This window comes from Diachasma alloeum, unplaced genomic scaffold, assembly GCF_001412515.2.
Source record: "Diachasma alloeum isolate Michigan unplaced genomic scaffold, Dall2.0 Dall_scaffold_01026, whole genome shotgun sequence".
Taxonomy (NCBI): Eukaryota; Metazoa; Arthropoda; class Insecta; order Hymenoptera; family Braconidae; genus Diachasma; species Diachasma alloeum.
The window spans coordinates 134,890-158,367 of NW_021681138.1; the positions used below are offsets into that span (position 1 = coordinate 134,890).

Consider the following 23,478-nt stretch of genomic DNA (forward strand, 5'->3'; position numbering starts at 1 on the left):
AAAAACAACTCAAGAACATTTTTTACGGACAATCAAATGTGCAGAATAATTCTGTTCTCATTCAACTCAAGACACATTTCATCCCCCAACTTTCATTGTTCCTTTCATTTCACCCAAAAATAGACACTAGAATTATATCAAGCCAAAGTTCAAACTAATTATGCAGCGGACAGTAGGAGACCATGAATATGACGTGCTCAAACATTTTCCCAAGTTCTTGATTAAATTAAAGTAAACTCATTATCAATTTAACCGGGATTTTCACAGTCACTTGGAATTCCTCGAGTTTTCATATTATTGAGGGTATACGGAGAGGCACTGGCAGCTGTGAAAACACCGCAGCTGCTGGCAACGGCAATCCTCTCTTTTCAGGAATATTCACATGTTTATGATATTTTCTTTTTTCCGTTTGCACCTATTGTCAGTTGAAATAATTTAATTGCGCGACTGGTGGAGTGATATTGTATCCGTGCAGAAGTAATCGGTCCACAGCGTGAGAGAGCGATTATCAAAATTGAGCAAGTTAACGAGGGTATTAATGAAATTTTGTGATGTTAAAAGATATTAAATTCGCAACGTAATCCCGAATGTCAATTTCAATTAATTCGCGTACAATGCGTAGGTTCATAATATTTTCATGGCATTATACACAGAATAATGGGGTTTTTGTATCCCGGGGTAATCATGAGTATCAATGATTTTCGCTCCAATCCATTATTACGACATCCGAGAATCCAATGTCAAAATTTTATCAGCGATCGTAATTCACAATGCGCTGTAATGATAATCGCTCTCTAGCGCTGTCATGATACCCAGTTCGTTCAGACAGATTTTAGTTGTGCTCGATAAAGCGTGTATGGATGATCCCAGCCACATGTTGCCTTTTTTCATTTAACCACAGGACCTTTGGGTTAAAACCGAAATACCTGACATTATGTCGATCCATTCGGGCCCCTTATTTCCATTATTTTCAACTGTCGAAGTTTGTTATTCGATTTTTTTTGACCGATTGTAATTGTTTGTTCAGAACTCGACAGAACTCTAATCTAGTTAATTCAGAACAATAATAAGAGTGAATTCCACTCGGTTTTATTTAATCATTTAATTTAATTCAATTTATTTTATCTTTATGCAATGATTCAGTTGCAAATTTAAATGTCGAAATTTTCATTCAAGTTAATTCATTTGGGATTAATGACTTCTGGGATTTTCAATATTTTTTGGTAGTTTCCGTCTAATTTTGGACGAATGTTGTTCATTCGTTGATAGTTTGCCTTTTGGAAATAAATTAAGGAATGCCCAGAGCTAAATATATATTCAGGGCCGAGATCCAATACTCTATTATGACATGCGAGAATCCAATACGAAAATTTTATCAGCGATCGTAATTCACATCCGCTGTAATGATACTAGCGCCCGGTTCATTCAGATAGATTTAGTTATGCTCGATAAAGCGTGTATGGATGATCCCAGCTACATGTTGCATTTTTTCATTTAACCACAGGACCTTTGGGTTAAAACCGAAATGCCTGACATTATGTCGATCCATTCGGGCCCCTTATTTCCATTATTTTCAACTGTCGAAGTTTGTTATTCGAAATTTTTCTGACGGATTGTAAGAATTTGTATTCACAACTCTAATAAGAGTGAATTGCAGTCGATTTTATTTAATCTTTATGCGACAATTAAATTGGAAATCAAATGTCGAAATTTTTATTCAAGTCAATTCATTTGGAATTTATGACTTCTGGTATTTTCAATATCATTGAGTAGTCTTTGTCCAATTTCGCACAAATGTTATTCATTCGTTGATAATTTCCCCTTTGAAAATAAATTAAATAATGTCTATAGCCAAATATATATTCATACCTGAGCATCAATGATTTTCGCTTCAATCCGATATTATGACTTCCCAGAATCCAATACGAAAATTTTATCAGCGATCGTAGTTCACATCCGCTGTAATGATACTAGCGCCCGGTTCATTCAGATAGATTTATTATAGTTATGCTCGATAAAGCGTGCATGGATGATCCCAGCCACATGTTGCGTTTTTCATTACCCACCGGACCTTTGGATTAAAACCAAAATACCTGGCACCATGGCGATCCCTTTAGGATACTCGGCCGCTCATTTCCATTATTTTAACCTGTCGAAATTTGTTATTCAGAATTCCTATGACGGACTGTAACAATTTATGCCACAGTAATTTATGTAACAACCTTAATAAGAGTGAATTCCACTGAATTTTGAAACATTGAACGATTTTCAGGCGACAATTTAATCGTAAATTGAAATGTCGAAATTTGCATTCCTCCAATTCATTTAGGATTCATGACGTCTGACATTTTTAAAAATTTTCAGTACTTTTTTCCCTCAATTTCGCAAAAATGTGGTTCAAAAAGGTATATTCGTGGATAATGTGCCTTTTGAAAATGAATAAATTGAAGCCACTGAATGATTTTAATTTGAATAAGCTGAATTATGTATTGTGAATACGTGAATTGCTTCTGCGAAAGATGTACAAATACTCTTTCCTACATTCCTTTTTATGTTTTCTTTTTTTATGTATATTTTTCTCCTATGTACATTTGTATTATCAGGATTTCCCCTGTGCACATGATCTCATGTATAAAAAAACAGTGAATAAATAACAATAAAAATAATAAGTTGATGTCCAGAGTTAAATGTCCAGAACGACTTTATCTCAACCTTTTGTTGTGGTATCGCTTATTCTTAGCAATTCAATAACAATTTAGTTTATGAACTAAATAATAATTATTGCCATTGATTATTAAATTTTTGGTTTTTATTCATTGCCCATAAAACGGAGGAAAAAATTCTTCCACAGTTATTTCCAAACGCAAATTAAGAACTGTTACAGTAATTTTTACCAAATTATCCAATAAAAATTTTGACATTAAAATTTATTGTCAGGAAGAAAAATAACTAAATACAAATAACTTCATTTCAACTACAAATATCTGCAATTCCAAAAAAATTCTACTTCCTTCAAAATTTTCTGACGTTATTTTCACAATAATCCAATCTAAAATCAAGATCGTCGAACTTGAATCAGAACTTCAACGAAAAAAGCCATCAAATTCGCAATAAAACTCGCTATAGCCATTTCATTCTCCCCAAATAAAACGGAATCTGATAAAATCACATGAAACACACACATGATCACAGCCAGAAAGAAAGGGGGATGTAAACCAGGATTTGCAAATTGCATGCAGAAAAAATAATGAGAGCTACATGTTATTGTTCGCTGTGCGCGCTGACAATGGCTCGTGGCAGGCAGCTGTTGCGATTTTTGACCCCCTCTCACTTCACTTTTTTTTTATAATCCGTCGCGCATAGGCCAGTTCAGGATCTAGACGTGTGCCCCATAGGAAATCATCAAAAGGGAAATCATTCATGGTTTTTGTTATGTCCTCAACTTGGCTGTTCAGGCGCAAATCGTAGTGTCAGAATTGCCTGCTATATTTCTCATCGAAATATTGAATGGTGCGACCCTGAATCACTGGGGGTTGAACAACAATGAAGAGGGGGGGGGGGACCTCCTGGAGCCACGTGCCACCTATGGGAATAATGCGGCAACGGTCCACGTGCCTCGGCTGTGTTCATTGGGCGTTGATCCTGGAAATAAGGGGGCCACTGGCGGCTGGCTCGATTCACTCGTTTCATTATTCGATAAATTCCTCTTTTTTATCCACCAGTGGATTTCATCCACTGATGAATTCTATCATGAAGAGCATTATTGAATTATTTGTCCCCTTGATCATGCGAGGAATGAGTTTTGGTGATCAAAGGGAAATTGGGGTGACAAATCAGTCGCGAAATGGTGGAAATTTGCAACTGTATTAAAAGATCCAAAAGTTCATTTTTGAAAAAAAATCGACGTGTTCGGCGTGAAATATTTTCTGGAGGATTTGAACCTATTTGAAATCCCGTTCTTTCGCATTCGCGTATTCATTGAAATTAATAATCGGATAACTTGTCGATCGTTTTACATGATTTGATGACGATTTTTTTAAATTAATTCGATTTTATGAAGGGGTTTCAAAATTCATTTAAAATATTTTTTTAGGTATATCCAATTTATTGTATTGTTCATCAGTAGATTTCCTTTTATTAACTAATTCTATCATTAACAACAGCATTAAATTATTCATTCTCTTGATTATACGAGGGATGGGTTCTGGTAATGAAGGACAAATTGCAGTAACAATTTTTTTTCATATTATTATGCATATTCGCTAGATTTGCATTGTCAGAATATTTCATTAAAATTATCAATTGGACAACTTGTATTTAATTGTTCTAAGTCATGTTTTAATGTAGAAATAATTATTTCTGGGGAATAGGTATATCCACAATTTTGTTTACAATCCATTCGGATCAACGCGTAATTCCCTCTTGTATTCATCAATGCGTTTCATTTTATTGACGAATTTTATCACGAGAAACATCATTGAATTATTTGTCCCCTTCATCAAAAAGTTTCGGTAGTCAATGTAAAAATGCGTTAACAAATATTTTCTGGACGCAAAAATTTATTTTTCGTATTAACTAGAATTTAATTGTCTGAGTATCCCATTCATTGTCATTCTCACATTCATCGACATTTCAATTAAATAACTTTGATTTAATTGGTTTATCTCTTACGTGAGACTTGTCAAATCCATTAGTTCTAATGTAGAAGTTTGGGAATATAATAAAAATACTTTATTAGGCATTCATCACAACATCATAATTCCTCAACACATGAGCCTGTGGATTTCAGTGTTGAACCAAGACCTCGTATTGTCTCAAAGGAATCTCCTGTCCATTGTAAGGGATGTACAGACTTCCATGGCTAGGGTGTACCTGGCGAATGAAGAGAATAGCGAGATATGTTGGATTACGATGTCAAGACGTATAGTGCTATTTCAATAGTGATGATGATTGCGGCGAACGTATTCATTCGCTGTTGGTTTATCGCAGAGGAATATCAATGATCTTTGCGCTATTATGATATTACCTTTCCTACGCATGGTACCCCATTGTGGATGGCTCGACCCACGTAGAGAGGCTCTCCTGAACTTGTTCGACCACCGTCGACAGCGCCAGGAGGAACGTGACCGTTACTTGATGGTATCCATCTAAACTCCGCTGGCATCAACACCTGATGCCAATGAGGACACAGGACATTTGATAATTAGACACAATTTTCCTTGCAATTTTCAATTTTTTAAAATTATTTTGCTTTCATTCATCTTTCATTGATTTTAAGGGTATCCAAGTATCTTTCATAATTTGGTATACACCGCACTATTGATTCAACCATTTTTAATCATCAAATTTGTCAATTTAGTAGCGAAGCGGTAAACCAGGTCAAGTCGATTTTGACTATTGCCCAGTTTTTGACGAATATCTCGGAATCTAAAAGAGATAGAAAATTTTTGGTCAAGACCTTTTTTGTAGGGCCAATTGAGGTTATAAAAAAGGTTATGAGAAAAATTTTGCTATCTCTTTTATATTCCGAGATATTCATCAAAAACTGACCAAAAGTCAAAATCGACTTAACCCGGTTTATCGCTTCACTACTAAATTCAATTGCGTGAGAGAAATTTAAAAAAATATCACAGAATTATTATTTTTTTAAACATTCATTGTTTATAAATAAATAATTGAAATTGTTTAAACTTTCGGAATAGACTCTCCAAAACCAGTGACATTTTCCTGAAAGTCGATTTTTTTCAATTTCCCCATGAATCTTCCTAAAAGTACAATTTCTATATTTTTTAAGATTATTAGAATATTTCAAAAGAACAACGCTCATTGGAGAATTGAAACAATTCAAAACTCCACTTACGAACTTAATCACCCCCTCTCCCTCTATTAAAAACAAGAGAGTCAAAAATCATTAAAATACTACACTAATTTACCATAAATAGTAGACTAAATATCTCAAATTAATGATTTAAGAAGCTAAATCAATAAAATTAATGATGCAAGAAGTGCAAATATTTCGCTTAAGTTAACAACACATTACTACTAGTGTAAATAAATCTTGCAGATTTGCGCACTTTAAACAATAAAAAAAAATTACAAAACAGTTCAAGGCAAGAAATCACACCAGACTTCAAAGACTTTAAATAATAAAATTCCCCGGCAATGAAAATTATCGCGCTACCAAAGGGTTAATTAAATTTGATGAATTACCTCAAAATCATGTTTTATAATTTCACTCCCGCCGTAGGCAACATAGGCGACCCCATGCTCGGGTTTAGCCTTGGCCGGTAGAATATCGCCCTGATGATGGGCCCTGCCGACAACAAGACAGCTACCATCGAGGTCATGGCCCACTGTTACCATCCCAGGTACGACATAACGTGCACCTGAGTACCTCACCCACCTGTAACCTCCTACCAGAGAAGATATCCAACCGATGCTTTGATTCGGCATTACAATTCCGTGTGGTGAATTTATATGAGCACGGGGAAATGGATGAATCCGAAGCGCTGTACTGTGAAGCCAATTGTGACAAGCAGTGTGTAACTGTGGAATGGATTTGCTCGGTGGATTACGTTTGCGGTTAGACAGTAAACTTGTGCATGAGAAATCCCAACAGTTCACTGCTTATCAGTACTTGGCCACAATTATATTCTGAGGTGGAACATGAATATTCGACGAGTGATTTCACTGTTTTTTTATTCTGGGGTGATTTGCCGGCGGAGGAAGGGGAAATTACTTCTGCCGGAAGAGTTTGCTTTCTAACAAAAGATATGGGCAATGTCACAAATCGAATCTCGAGTCGTTCTAATTGAACTGAATACCATTCTATGAAACATGAATAAACGAATCATAATTGTCCAAATCATTTAGGTCAGAGGAAAATGGAATAATTCTACTTGCTTAATACTGCGTTTACTCAAGTTTTCTTCGAACAAAGGTGATTAGAATTAATAGCTAGAATTGCGGAGCAATTCACGTAATTCGCAATATAGAATCGTCTTCCGGCAATTTTTATAGGAATGGAAGAGAAGAAATGTGAAACGTTCCGCGAATTCTCAGGTTCATCACCGGGAAATGTACGAAATTGTCACGTAATTTTTCCCGAAGAAGTAAAATCTTAGAGAAATTTGCCGACTTATTGTGCCTCGAAAATCAAAAATTCTTGAACATTGAACAATTTTTATGAAGCTGGTGAGTTATTTCTACGTTCCGTCCCGTAAAATTTCTCAATCGTTGGGGAAAAATTACGGAACGACTTGTTGTCCCCACAGCGGTGAGTCATCAGACGGGTGGTTAATTTTTACGGAACAAATCGTAGAATTTACGTGGCGATTCGTACAATTTCAATTCCGACTCACACTTTTTATTGAATTTCACTTTGCTCGCAGATTACGTTTCGAAACGTAATTTTTACGTTTTGTTCTGGTAATTTTTATTGAGTTTTTCTCTCCGTATATCTCATATTTGAAACTGCAATGCATCAGATAATGAATTGATACTGACCACAATCTAATCGATTCCCAGGAAAAAAAAAAAAACTACATTGTCTCAACAAAAACATCACTTTACAGCGATGTAGATATAAATCGAGTGTCCACGTTCTTATCAAAACGACATTCGTCAAATACAAAGTACTGAACATATTGACCGAGCAATATTTACGATCCCCTCCATCATATCTGTGTGCATTAATCGAGATTTTTGACATTTTCGAAGGTTTTGTTCGGCCTTTTATGCTCGGTTGCTTCTGAGGCAGTTGGGGGCCCTAACTACGCTAGATTTTCATATTTAGATGGGAGTGCCACCGTGATTACCATATATATCGCCACATATCTGCACACAGGGGCCAGATTTATGTATACGACAAAATAACTGGAGAATATTTCTGGCAACTGAGTATGACGGCGCTTATCGTTTTCCGATATCCGGAGCATTTTTATCAGTAAAGCCTCTTATCTAGCTCAGGTGGCGTCCTTCCTCGACTGTCGACTTACGGAATCGAACCGAATCGCGGCTGCTATTAGCGCACTGTCGCTTTTTTTGGGAAGTTAGAAAATAAGGACAACTCATGAAAAAAAGTTGTTTAATTAGTACGAGGAAATCACTAGAGCTTACGGTGTTTGGTGGAATTGTGAGTCGTCTACGGACGAAGAAATTACGTAGAGAAACATAACGAATTGGCTAGAAAATTTTATTGGACAATATTTGGCCGATTCTATTAAAAAATTCCGCAGTTAATCTTCGCGTTTTGTAAAAGAAAAATGTTCATTGGAGAATATTCTATAGAAAAAAAGCAATAGAATTAAATTTTCCTATACAATTTCTTTTATTGAGATATTTTCTATAGAAATCCTACGGTTCAATTTTTTTAAAATCTTTTTCAAGTGTTGTTTGATTTTTTTAAAGAAAAGAGAAGAAAAATAGAGTGGAAAGAACTTGGAAAACTCATGTAGAATTCCTATAGAAAGTCTCTCAATAGAAATCGTTGTATAGAAAATTGCCATTCTACTGACTTTTATCTATAAAATACTTTTTCTATCGCACATACTCCATAAAAAAAATCATGGAATTTCGAATAGAAATTCAATAGAATTTTCTATCGATTTTACGAGGTTTTCTGCAGTTCTAGAAGCATCACTGCTCTCCGCCTCCTCAGGAAAAATTACGTTTCAATACGTAATAAATGCGCTTCAATCCATAAAATTCCCAGAACTCAAGAGGGAAAATTTATCTTGCACTCGGCATTTCTTCCGTGGTTTCACGTAAGAATTCCCGAAAGGGCATTTCGCCTCACTTTTACATTCTGTCACGTAGTATTCCCTGAAGTTTTTTTTCCCTTCCTCGCGGAATGCAAAAGGAGAAAAAATTCCTGGAAAAATTCATGAGCAAAACGATCAACGTTTCGCAATTTGCTCAATTGGAAAAATTATCGTGCAGCACTGGAAAAAAATCTCTCTGTTCAAGGAAAGTTGCTGCAAGATAATTTTCCCGAGGGTGTGCTGACGCAGGAATTGTCCAAGAATTTTTCCTCCATGCGGCTTTTTAATCTTTTTCCACTTCCGGTTATTGCAATCTTGCGCATTAACATAAAAAATAATTCACACTTAATATATTTATTCAAAACTAAATAATGCCTGAAAATTCCAGGCAGAAAGCCCATTCGGATTATTAATGTCTAAGCGAAAACTTTCAAAAATTCAAGAGATCATAATTTTTTTAAATTTTTTTTTCATCAGTAAATAATCAAAATTGTCGCAACTTCAGAAAAATTCTGAATACGTGAAAATTTTTGACAACTGCGAAAATTATTTTCAAGATTATGATTCAATTGTTTATAAATTATTCATGAAACTGAGATAACAAGCTCTAAACTTGCAATTTGTTACTCATTTTATGAATCTCTCTGACAAAGTGGACTTTCTAGTTTTTTTTACATTTTTGCAATGTTTGCTAACATTTCAGTAGTGAAGCGGTAAACCGGGCTATGTCGATTTTGACTTTTGGCCAAATTTTGACGAATATCTCGGAATCTAAAAGACACAGCAAAATTTTTCTCATAACATTTTTTATAACCCTCAATTGACTCTACAAAAAAGGTTATAATAAAAAATTTCTATCCCTTTTAGATTCCGAGATATTCGTCAAAAACTGGTCAATAGTCAAAATCGACTTAACCCGGTTTACCGCTTCGCTACTGATTTCAAATTGTAGTATAAATAATAAACCGATATTGAACAAAAAAAATTAGCAAGGAGATTGAGTATTCCTGAATAGTTGAACAACTATCCAAACCGAGGATATTTATTCCCCTCAGAAATGCCGATCGCACATTAAAATAATTCCCGAAACCCCGAACTTTCTCCGGAAACTATAATCACGATTTAATACATCGAATTTCAATCAATTCAAAATGGCAATGATTGAGATGAGTGGGTTTGAAGAGGGATGGTCCCCCAATCACGATCGATTATATCATTATGGGATGATTTAGAGAGGAAAAAATTTCTACCTGGCATTTTTGATTTTGAAATATTGCTGAGCCACCGATTCCCGAGTTTCTTCTCCTCGATCCACTTCCTCGCTAGTGGCCTGATCGTAGAGCAACTGCCAAGTGCCAACCGAGTCGGTAGACCCACTCGACACCGCCCACTGTGACGTAATTCAGATAACAGGGTGAAAAAACGGTTTGACTGACAAGAGAGGGAGATTGGATTCGCGGAAGGGCTGACGCACAGAGATTCGGGGTCCGGACGTCTTGACATGTCTGATAAATTCAAGGCCATTTCCAGCAAAACTTGAATACTTGTATGGAAATCATTTCTTTTTTTTTTTTTTTTTTTTTTTTTTTATTGGTTTATAGTATAGAACCCATATGAGGGTTATTTACACTGTCGGTGAAAAATCATTTCTTGAGAAGATGTTTGATAAATAGAGAATTAGTGTCTGCAATTAAGACACTTTTATCAAACTTGATATTAATATTGATTGGAACAATGCACGGAGAAATTTTTCTTAGAATCCTTTCTTAAAAAAAGCATGGGCAATATCTCGAATGGAAAATGAGAACAAACAAAAGAGAATTGACTACCACTCTGTGCAACACGAATCAACGACTCATAATTGTCCAAATCAAGATTCCAAATGAAGTTTTGTTTTTTAATTTGGTGCTGCAAACACGAGACGACAATATTCTAAGCGCGGAATTATATTGATGAGGTGAACAACGGATTAATTGAAGTGCCGCGTGAACTAAGTAAAAATTGATAACAGCGTGGGCACAGACTTTTACCAGAGTATCAACAAACATTGAATTCCAGAAATTCATACTCTAAAGTGTGTTCTAGAAGGAACTTAATTGTCATCATCATGAAAATTTAACAGCTGATAAATTGGGATATGATTTTGATCGCTTGTATTGCTTCTTTCAATGAGAATGATTGTAAACAATTAATTGAAATCCCGGCCGCCAGCGCTTTCTGCAAAAACTCGTTAATTTTCTCAAGAATCCAAAATTTTTCCAAAATTCTCCAGAAGACCAGAAAAAGTCCGGAAATTTTTTAGTAAAGCTGCAAAATATTTACCAAATCTCTAGAAAACCTAGCAATTTTCTCAATTTGTGATAGGAAACCCCCGAATTCTCTCGAACATTCTAGCAAATCCGAGAATTATTCACCTTAGAAAAAATGCTATAGGATTTCATCTAGGATTTCCCAGGGTAAATTCAATCGGTAAAATCCAATAGGAAATCCTAGAGGCGGTCTCATTCGAAATATCCTACAAAAAATGTTCGAATTTTCTATAAAAAATTTCTTTTCACGTGAATCGCGTAAAAAAAATGGCCACAGACTTATTTCATCTAAAATCAATGAAATATTCTTGACGTCCACCTATAACTGCTGGACAGAATTAATTTCTCCCCCTCCACTACTCCGAGGTTTCAGGACAATGTCCTTTGTTCCACTTCACTGCAAACTAAATCGAGAGAATAAATATCAATCAGTGAATTTAATGGTAGGATTTACGCCCGGAATTACATTCTATCTTTACAGCAAACAGTTTACGACAATGTTCGGAAATGGAGTCTGAGGTTGTGAACAATTGCGTAATTATCCTGCTCAGCACAAAGGAAGAGCGTGGCATAGGGCAAAGCGGTGTTTGGTGTAAATAGTGAACCCCTCGCCTTCCCCTCTCCGCCCCCGGGAAAGCACTAGTGCGCATCGAGCTTCATTCACACCACGGAGCAACGATAAATTACTTTTTCACGGACACTGATCGAATTTGCCCGGGGAAACGGTATTCCTGGAATTCTATTCGGACAGATATCCAGATGAAGGGTGTGAATGATAGTTTATGGAGTGTAGTATTTTTTTAGAGAGCTTCAAAGATTTTTAAGTGCTTCAAACTTTTTTTTGCATTTAAATTTTTTCTTCAAGATTTTTTGAAATCTTTTTTCGTAAGTAATTGATGGGCAATCATTTTCACAATTTCATAATCAATTTACTTATATTCAAAATGTTTTCAGGAATCGATTTTTTGTAAAATAATCATTTCTAAGGAGAATACAATGATTTACATTATTAATTCATCAAAAGAATATGGATGAAAATAAATCTTTTGTAAAATCTATTATTTGATGTCCTCACACGGATTTTAATCCTTTTCCACCAAAATCTGATAGCTTCTGCTGACGTACTCCGTCCAATAATAAGAATAGTATAGCAAGCCGCTGTTGTGTGACACCTGACAAAAAAAAGAAAATGCACTTTCCTTCTGCATTGGATGACTGAAATTATTAAAGGGATCATTACCTTCCCTGCAACGTCGTAGTCATTGTGAGTGGTTCGACCAACGTAGAGAGGCTCGCCTTCTTTCGTTCGGCCCGCCACGATTGCATTGTCAGGGATTCGAAGATTATTAACCTTCACCCATTCATAGTCATCCCTATCCATCATCAAAACCTGCATTGAATTGACGTTGAAGACATTTGATATTGATTTACTGGATTAATCGATGGTACACTGTTAGAAATTTCTTGAAATTTCATAGAAATCTGGTAGTAATTCTCATAAAAGTGACATTGAATCCAATTCAGGGGGAAAATGGTGATGAAATTTCACAGTTTGATTGAATTTTCAATGAAACATGAATATTCAGAAACAAAACAAAATGATATGGATTTTTAATTTTTCCTCGAATTCTCCGAATTTTCACTGAATAATTGAACTGAAAAATGAAGTATTCTATTCATTTTCTGAAAATTCAAACTGAAAATCAATCTAATATTTAATATTTCAATTTTCAATCACGAGATTTCCGGAGATTTCAGTGGCAATTTAAAAATTTCTGAGATTTGACACGGAAAATTCGGACAAAAATTTTGAACAGTGCAGTGCTTCGTTGTGATGTAAATATTGTCCGTGAAAAGCCACTGATTACCGAAAAACGATACATGTTCCATTCTCTGTTCTGATGAGCGCAGAAAGCTATCCCCTGTGCCGGTCTAGCCTTGCAAGGAATGAGATCGTCGTCCCTCCAGCACCTAGCGACGACGAGGGTAGATCCATCGCTGTCCTCCCCCACTTTGACCATTCTACGTTTGACAGAACGCTTGTCGGACCAGTCCACCCAATCTGTTTCGAAAACAAACCCACTGTAACAATCTGTCGCATCTTCAAGAGGTCTTAATTTAAGGATGTTTAGCCAGTGTCGATAAATCGTCGGTAAATGTATATTTTTTACTGGTCAAGCAAAATTCTGTAAAAAATTAATCGCCATAGTCTCAGCAGAAATGGATAAACTAGAATAGAATACTTTATTTCCCTGATGCTACTGTTACAGTTTTACATCTACACAAGCCAAACAAAAATATCTCCAAAACAATCCAATAAATTGTTTTTATGTCTGTAATGTATAATAACTAATGATAATATCACAGTGTCACAATTTGAGCGAGTGTTCGATTTCTAGTCTCTTAAAATTTCTTTTCACCATAGTCTCTCAACACTTTCTCTATCTTGGCTAGCCCCGAATAAACTGATGGGGCTCTGATGGGGCTGTGAATAAACTAATTTTTACTGATACACAAGCTCTTATGAAATTTATGTTTAAATTGATAATTCACTCACTAGAACACTCTAAAAATAGAAATAAAAATTGAAGGTAATGTGTAAAATCATACTGAATTCAATGGCCAGAGAAAAATCTGGGGTACCCGGGCAAAAAGAGGAAATATTTGAATGATTCTATCCCATATAAGCGCATGTTAGCGCATGTATTTGGTGCATTTTGTCCATTTCATTTCTAAATAATGAACGTCGCTTGGTGGATTGAAATTTGTATCAAAGTAAAGGGAATACCTTCATCTCTCAGTGTAAAAAAATTAAGTGTTTTTAAGTACTTGCGATTTCCGATAAACATCTTCAAGACACAAAAATGTTATTAAAATGTTAATGTCGTTTTCCGTCGGAAAACAAGAGGTTTGATGGACAAGACATTTTTATAATGCCTTCAAGTACAAGCCACCGAATTTAAGACGTTTTTTATGTCACAATTCAAGGCACGTGAAGACTATTCAGTCGCTAGTCATTTATGGCGGCGGAGCCACGAGACGACATTAACCCCGCTGAGACCTGGAATCATAAAACGTTTTCGGTGACTTATCCATTTTCTTCCGATTTTCTTCAGTTCTGAATGTATTACATTAGATTAGATTAGAAGCAATTTACTATTTTCCTGAGACACAATAATCCCCGAAGGGAAAACCCCAATATAACATCATTATTACAAAAGAATCATATTAATTATTTACATTATTATAACTTTGTTTTCGTTTAATTTTTCATCGCTGATTAGTTTTCATTCGCTATTTAGTTTACGTATTTGTTTTGTTTACTATTTTGTTTGTTTTTAATTTAATAATTTAATTATTGAGAGCGTTGGAGGAGTGATGAGGATGGGCAACGTTAACAAATGTAGAATAAAGTAATGATTGGATCTGCTGACATAAATGATGCAATTATCATAATTATTGTGCCTTTTTGACAGGTCATAGTCCAGAGCAGTGAATACGTCGATCAGACAAACAAGTCGTACCGTACAATTCAGTAGCGAAGCGGTAAACCGGGTTAAGTCGATTTTTACTATTGGCTAGTTTTTGACGAATATCTCGGAATCTAAAAGAGATAGAAAGATTTTTGTCATGACCTTTTTTGTAGAGCCAATAGAGCGTTATAAAAAAAGTCATGAGAAAAATTTTGCTATCTCTCTTAGATTCCGAGATATTCAGCAAAAACTGGCTAATAGTCAAAATCGACTTATCTCGGTTTACCGCTTCACTACTGAATTCATTGACAAATTTCTTGAAAAGAGTACGATATTCGTCAGCTGCGTATTGCCGCAACAGAATATGATCATCATAGGATAATGAATGAGGTGGACTTACGCATTATTTATCGCGAATAACTGAACTGGTCGTGATACTCGGACGATTCTCGCCTAACTGCGCCTCGAAAAACGCATCCGACTTGATGACTCAAAGTTACTATATTTAGCTATATGTGTTTGCAATAACGTTCTTATCATCATTCAACGGAGCTCTTCGGCTAGGGGAAATGCTCAATCCCGAGAAATACAGATACCTATGTGCAGCGGCAAAATACAAATCGCTCGAGTGCTCATTTTATCTGGTTTTTCATTAATTTTTTTTCAATTTCTGGATTTACCGGAAAATTATGACGATAATTATCGTAATTGGGGTATCATCTACTGTTATCATCTTACATCTGAACATCTTATCATTTATCTTATCATTTGCTGGGAAGACTATTTTCAAAATCAAGGTCAAGAAACAGTCACCATGAATGGAATTGGAATTTTCAAAGAGTGAAAGAAAGGATTTAAAAAACATTGTGATGTAGTTAACGGTCTTGTTAATTTAATTACTCGCATTCATTTTGCAACTATGAACATATATTCAGCATTTATTCATTAACATTAATCATTCAATCATCATCATTTAGTCATTTAATTTTATTCATTTACTAATAATCTCAAACAGAAATTCTGTTTGAGATTTATAGTAAATGAATAAAATTATAATTTGCTGTTTCATGTAACAAAAAACTTAATCTCATCGGTTCGTTCCGAGGAATTTTATATAGAAAATATATCAATTGATTAAACTTGTACAGAACAATCCAATTCAATTGATTTTTTTTATAAAATATATCCCAATAAAGATTTCTATTTTTAAACAAGTAAAAAAAAGTAATAACAAGAATTAATGCAATAAAATTGCAACTATGAAATATTCAGCTTTTGTTGAACTGAAAACGACTCTCAGTCCGAGTCTTTCAATAAACTTGTCATTCACTGTTACCAGTAACCAAAAATAGTGAACAATACTTGGGATGGCGAATAATGAAATTGATCACATAATCACTTCCACGCAGATTGCCAAGACAACTCCATTCATTCAAAAAGAGATAATCCCAACCCCATCAGTCGTAAACACTGTCAAATAACAACAAAGCGACCCTGCGTTACGCAAAATACCGACTGGAATACCCTCCATAACACAAAGGTATACGAAATTAGAACAGCCCCCAGCTTATATCACAGGCCTGCGGATTACACCGTAGGACACGTTTACCAATGTCCACGTGCAAACGATTTGTTGAGCTCATTACTCAGCGCAAATACGAACCGACATGCGTAATTACCAAAAATCCATAAAACATTGCATCACCTCTGTAATTCAAATGTCACCCATATTCCACCAAAATTGTTGCATTTTCCGTTTCTCCATCGAGTCAACAAATTTATCATCAAATGCATCTCCCACTCGCTTCCTATCTCATAATTAGCGAAACTTTTTGCCGTGAACAGGCCAAACAATAACAACCCCGCGGCAAAAACATATCTGACATTATAGTCTAGCACTGGGGATTCAATTAGCATGAAATTATCCGATATGGCTCATGGCATTCAATGAAAAGTTAACACGAGATAAAACACTGACACAAGAGTAATTACCACTCGCCGGATAACGTTAACATAGTAAATCTGTTTTTATCGAGTTAAGATGGATGAATTATTCATTGAATTTTAGCAATTAGTAGTCCTCAGAGTTGTTTTAATATCATACGGGATAGGGTTGTTTAATTTAGGGGGTGGGGGTAATTAGATATTCTAAATATCGAATTAGAATATAAATTCAACGGAATTCATAATTTTTTCAGCAACAGGAAGCGAATTTTTCAAACTTTTAATAATGTGAAAATTCAAGAACACATTTACCGAAATTTTTGGGATTTCTATTTATTTTTATGAAATAATTAAACTGGAAATTGTGAATTTTTAGTGACAGAATTTTTTGTAATTTCGGTGGAACTGTCATTCCATAGAACTCTACATCAATTTCGATTTTTGGATGAAGAGGCGAGGGAGGGGATCATAAAGTAGCAAATATCACGGAAAATTTGATGAAGTTTTAAATATTTAAACAACAGGAAGATGAGAATTCCCCACATAAATATTTATCTGAATTTTACTCATTTCCGTTAATTGTACGGAATAATTGGACTGAAATTTACTACTTTCATTTATTTTTTCATCAAATTTTGTATTTTTCATGACAACATTCCTGGAAATCTCAGAAAAAACAGTGACTAGATGGGAATTCCCAATAATTTTTAACAATGCAGTACTGAAAATCGAATTGAAGAATTCTTCGTAAATACTGAATATTATTAAAAAATATACGTTACATAATGACACACATCTCAACAATTTTTATAAACGAAAAATTAATTGATACACTTAAAAATTGTCGTCTCAATTTTCCGTGCCAAATTCCGGAAATTTTTATCTTGTTCAAGTACCACTGAAATTTCAGTAAATCTTGTCATTGAAAAATCAAATATTCCATTCATTTTCCATTAAATGATTTGGAAATCAATAAAATACTTGATATCTCAGTTCAATTATTCCGTGAACATTCATAAAAATCAGGAAAATTCAGGGAAAGATTGAAAATTCATGTCATTGTGTTTCTGAATCTTCATGTTCCCCTAAAAATTCAATCAAGTTGTGAAATTTCCATCCCAAACTAGAATTTTCATAACCATTTTTTCCCTAAATTCGATTCAACGTCACTCTCCTAAGATTCACTATAATATCTCCCACGAAATTTCAAAAAAATTTCAACAGTCTAGCAAAACATCAATCGAATATTTTTGATACTTGAAAAAATTGATGGGCTCACCCTCAAGGGACTCCCCCGTCACGCCCATATCGCATAACAAATTGCTAAATTTCTATTCCCGGGTTAATACACATTTTTATCATGTCGCGCTAATGAATCTGGTATTATTTAGCACGCGATGAGGTTTGAAGTCCAGGGTCTCATTGCAATTATGCAATTTCTCCGTAGGTATAATTTTAACTCGCGTGCCATGCAAACGTTCCTTCATTAGTCAAGAAAGAGAAATAAATGAAACGAATGAGACGTGATTAAAGAAAGAATTGCTGGGATATTGTTGTGGGGCTTTTGCAATACCGCAATGCGACATCCTCAGCGGTTTCAACGGTTTTTACTGCGCTCAATATTCATGGGATTGTAAGTGGATTACTTTGCCAAATATTTGGATGGAGTGATTCGTTGAGGGAGAATTGTAATCACGCAATGCAAATGTTTTTTTTTATTTGAATGAGTTATCTCACGTTGGATAATCTCGCAATGATCCTCCCCATTTCCCTCTGGGAGGATATCACTCCTTTCTCGTTGGGTCAATATAATAAAAAAAATGAGACAATTGGTTCCGAAAAATAAGTCTGAAGACGGGATCTTCTGTATTGGTTTGTTGCTTTGCTTTTGTATTGGCTTTCACATTTACAAAATCTTTATTAATGTCTCCACTGTGAGGAGTTGAATATTTCGCGGTTAAAATTATTTGAGAGGGCAATTCGTTCGTTGTCTGCATCTGATTATTTTATTTTTTACGTTAATACTGAAATAAGGTAAATGATTAGGTATTTTTATGATTTTTTTACCTGATAATTGGTCTTTGTGCTGTTGGATCTCTATACAGTGATAAATAAATGAATAAATAAATAAATAGATGAATAAATGAATGAATGAATAAATAAATAAATTCACTACCAGTCCCGCATCGTCAAATTATGATACGGATTTCGCCGATAATTTAATGAAATACTAATACATTACATTACATTTATAGTTTATACTTTTTTATTGAATTTTTAACTATCCGTAACCTTAGTCAAGGACATTTTCATCTATTCTACTATTACGACGGAGATATCATTATTAAAAAATTGCGAATCCCGCAACTTGCAGCGTGACGTAGCACCCCTCGGGAGTAAATTATTGAAATTTCTTACGGAAATTTCGGGTACACTTCTGGAAATTTTTATCACGCTTCAGTTCCACTGAAATTGCGAGGAATTTCGTCATGGAACATTCAGAATTTCATGGAAAAATGAATAACTGCGATTTTCAGTTCATTTATTTTCTGAGAATTTGCAAAAATCCAGAAAATTTCGGTAAATATGTTCTTGAATTTTCAATTTATTGAAAACTCACTATAATTCGGCACTGAATACTCAACAATCGGGAAATATCCGATAATTTTGGAGGTCTCGTGGTATTACTACTGAAAATTCAAATTTTGTGAAATGCTGTTCAAGTCATAAATTTCATCGAATTTTCCGTCAATTCTGAAATTTAACTTTTTTTCCCGTCTAAATCGCATTCAATATCAGCCTCCTCACAATTCCAGTCGACTGTCCACGAAATTTCAATTTTTTTCTAACAATATTGCACCAGTTGACGTGAAACGGATTTTTCTCTTTGATTTCCCAAAGAACCACCGCCTTCAGCCGTCTACGACTGTCCTTATCAACTAAAATAATTACTCAAATCATATTGCACTCTCCAACAATCCCTAGAACTGTCAGAATCCTTCAAATTCAATAGCCGACGTCATCCGGACGGCCTCGGGGACAGGGCTAAAGAATTTTATTGGATTCAAACTCAAAAAATCCCACGGACATAATTTTTCGACAGTTCATTCAGCAGCAGGTGCTCGCCCACTCTTCAATTCCAAAGTGGATGGCGGAGACTCGGGATGTTTCAGGGTAAAAGCCGAGTTATTACACTGGATATCCCATTGATTTAGATGTGGGGGAAGGGAAAGGGGGGGGGGGGGGGGTCGTAAAGTTTCTCGGGGAAAGTACATTGACGACATTGAGAGGCACTGCGATACAGTAAGCCCCTGGATGTCCTGAGCTATGAAGCCAATTTATATCGGGTGGTAGTAAACGAGGATGGAACAGCGAGCCGGTCATTCTTCGTGTTGATGACTTGTCCAGTGGTGAAGGTTATCACGGCATAAAAGGAGCGTTAAAATTTTGGAATTGAAGACAGTGAAACGGTGGCTTAACAGCGAGATTGATGAATTCAGGGGGGGGGGGGGGTCGGAATGGAAAAAAGGGGTGGAGTTTTAGAGGGGGTTTAATATTTCAAGGATCAGAGAAGTAGGTCGGAGAGGCTGGGAGCATGCATCAGTGTCTTTCGGAGTGGATTCTCTTGCAATTCGAGAACTAGGAAATTACTGACGATTTGGTTGACTCACATTTCGAAGAGCAGTCGAACAATAACGTAGGCTGGTGGATATTTTTGGGTGACATTGCCGATTACATCTTTGGGGAATTGTTTATGAAGGGATATTTACACTGGATCGCAAGGAATTGAGTGCTTGAAAGTTGCGGGTTTGATGCAGAAATCAAGAGGAAATGCAAATTTCAATTCAATTGTTTCATAAGAATTATTTTAAAGAGGAAAATTGTGATCAGGGATTAATTTAATTAGGAAAACTGTGGTAAACAAATTCTTGATTTTTCATTTGATGGTAAAGTCAAGTAAGTTGGAGAATTCACGTTGAATTCCTATTCTTGACCATTTGAATTATTTGTGAAATTTGAAACTGCAACTCCACCCTACAGCCATAGAGGGGTGAAATCCATCCTTATGGCACACTCTTTACCCCCTTCTGGCTCTACGACATTGTTACAACTCCCCTCCCCCGATAACATAAATTTTAAATTGATGGAAATTGTTATCCACTGACAGTTCTACTAAAATTTCAAAGAATCGCATAATTGGAATTTCGCAATCAACTGAAAAAATCAATAAGAAATGTTTATTAAAAAATCGGATAATTTGAAATTTCGTCATTCCTTCATTTCCTCCTCAACAAGAATGATCAGAATGAAATAATAATAAGTGAAATTGTCTCATGTCAAATGAATTATTCCAAACACGTAAATTGGGTATTCTAATGCAGTCCTGAAACAATCCGTTGGATTTCATCGCAACAATTGTTCAATTCACGGCGTTTAATCCATTCCCGCGCTCTTTCCCCAAAAGATTGAAATAGTTTCCCCCTATGCCACAACGCAATAACATTCATTCCTGGAATAGCTGTCCATCTCCCCGAAATTTTATAATTAATGTTCGCTTCCCCGGGAATGAGTTCCGTTACTCACCCCCTGACACGGCAAATTGATGAAATGAATTCGTTTCACGTGTCGGGACTCTTTGTTCACACGAGTAGAAAAATATTTTCATTGAATTTTCCACGTGTACCGGTGAGAAAACAGACGACGTGAGCTACTAGTAATGCAGGCGCAGCTCTTATTACATTATTTTGCTTTGTGAAGCTGTTCAGAGTTGTTCCAAGGGTTTACAGTGACAAAGTGGTCTCCGAATGAAAATGAAAATGGAATCGTGCGTGATGTTGAACATCTTGCATTAATTATTTACATACTGACGGAAGGATTTAATTGCTGTTAACGAGGCTTTCAACTATTAACACCATTCAGTAATAGTTAACGAGTGGCATTAATAATTAAGAAGTCTTGTCAACAGCCACAGGTAATTGCCAATGCGATTCGGAGGGGACAATTATGAAATTTTAATTGTGATTAAAAATTCAATGGAACTGGAAATTGTTAAGCAACAGGAAAAATGAGAACTCTTAAATTTTATTTAATTCTGAATTCATTTCTAGCGAGTTTTATGGAATGATTGAAATAAAATTCACTTTTCCCACTGACTTTTTTATCAAATTGCAGAATTTTGCAAATTTTAATAACGAAATCTCTTGGAATTTCAGTGGAAATGCCACTCGATGAAAATTTCCAAAAAGTTTACTTGGAGCGATAAATTTTCAACAGTGTATTTGAAGATTGATGTTTTGTTTGATCATGCGAGTGTGAAAATATGACTGCAAATTCAAAGGATTTTAACATTTTTGAGCAGCAGGAAAACGACAATTCCCGAACTTACTGGAATTTTCAATGAAAAAATGAATGTTCAGTATTAAATTTCCCTAAATTTTTGGTTAACTGAACGTTCTAAAATATATTTACGTGAATTTTCTCGATTTTTCATCAATTTTCATGGGATAAATGCACTGAAATTAACAATTTGAATCGATTTTTTTGGCAAATTGTGAGTTTTCCTGATTTTCATGGGCTAATTGCACTGAAATTAACAATTTCCAGCGGTTTTTTTGCCAAACTGTGAATATTCGATCAAACCACGAACATTAACTACAAAATTACGGAGAATTTTCAATTAATTTGAAAATCAAAAAATATATTTCGCTAAATTATCATGATTTGAATTCAGTCTCATGGAGTAATTGAATTGGAATTCACTTCCCATCGATTTGTTCATCAAATTACGAATTTCCGATGATTTGCCAAAAATTCCCTCAATAAAAAATCACTTAAAAATTCTTGGCTTGTCCATCATATGTGATTATGGCTTTTTCAACATTTTATTATTGAAACAGATACCCTGAGTCTCCTCAAGCATTAAAATCCTTAACCCCTCGGCCTGCTTCACTCAAATCCCCCTAATTCAGCCCACAAAATAGAGAAACTCCGAGCCCAGTTTGCAGAGAATTCCACCCATAATTATGAAATTAATTGGAATACCGTAGCGTCTCTTAACTGAAGCGAAACATCGAACGGATACATCGAAGTACCACGTAGAACGTACGTAATTGGGACAATAGTGTCATAAGGGCAGCTCAGAGTTGGTCCAATCAAACTTTGACGAGGGCAGGTCTCTCCTTTGATGCATGAGAGACCCACCAGCGCAAATACCCCAGGCTGCGTGAAACCTTCTAACGAGAGAAGCCCTTTGCACCGATACCCGCTTATTATTTCGTCGCATTTCACGTGTACACCCGCTCTGCGTTATCCATGGTGTGCATAAACCGGTGAAAACTTTTTGAAAAGTTTTCCGACTGTGACGTCAGGGGGCAATAGAGAACTGCGGAAGTGATTTACTCGGATGATGGAGAATGGCTTAAGCCGGATTTATGCATAATCTCTGTTTCCAGAGTTGAATGGCTAAAGGAGTTTTCAGTAACTTTTTAATATTTTTAATTATTCATTAGAATTTTAGCAATTTGGAGAAAACTCCATTGAGCGCAAAAACTAGTGTTTTTAAGACGTCTTGATGTAAGAAATGAGATACAGTTCTTAATTTTGTGATGACTAAAAATTCAAATGTCTTGGAATCACATGTTTTTTGTTTAAAAATAACACATTTTATTTATGTTATTATTTTATTCATTATTTATTCATTTATTTACTTATTCATTGATTCATTTATTACCCCATTTAAAAAATTCTTGAGGAAAACTTTATTGAACGCAAAAACTAGTGTTTTTAAGACGTCTTGATGTAAGAAATGAGATACAATTAATAATGTCTTGGAATTGTCATGGAGTCAATTTTTTTTTGTTTAAAAACAACACATTTGATTTACAACACACATTTTATGTTATTCATTGTTTATTTATTCATTTATTTACTTATTTACTCATTTATTTATTCACTTACTTATTTAGTTATTCATTTATTCATTTAATACCC

General features: G+C 35.1%; 1 protein-coding gene across 1 annotated transcript; it reads right to left on the bottom strand.

Moving 5' to 3' along the window:
• Nucleotides 1-4,226: 4,226 nt before the first annotated feature.
• LOC107045610 lies at nt 4,227-15,029 on the bottom strand. Its single transcript, XM_015267934.1, has 8 exons — nt 14,945-15,029; nt 12,940-13,133; nt 12,312-12,461; nt 12,155-12,243; nt 10,013-10,305; nt 6,211-6,413; nt 5,027-5,170; nt 4,227-4,872 (listed from the first exon to the last, which is right to left on the bottom strand). Exons 1-8 carry the CDS (start codon nt 14,946-14,948, stop codon nt 4,786-4,788), a joined length of 1,164 nt encoding a protein of 387 aa, XP_015123420.1. The 5' UTR covers nt 14,949-15,029; the 3' UTR covers nt 4,227-4,785.
• Nucleotides 15,030-23,478: the final 8,449 nt, after the last annotated feature.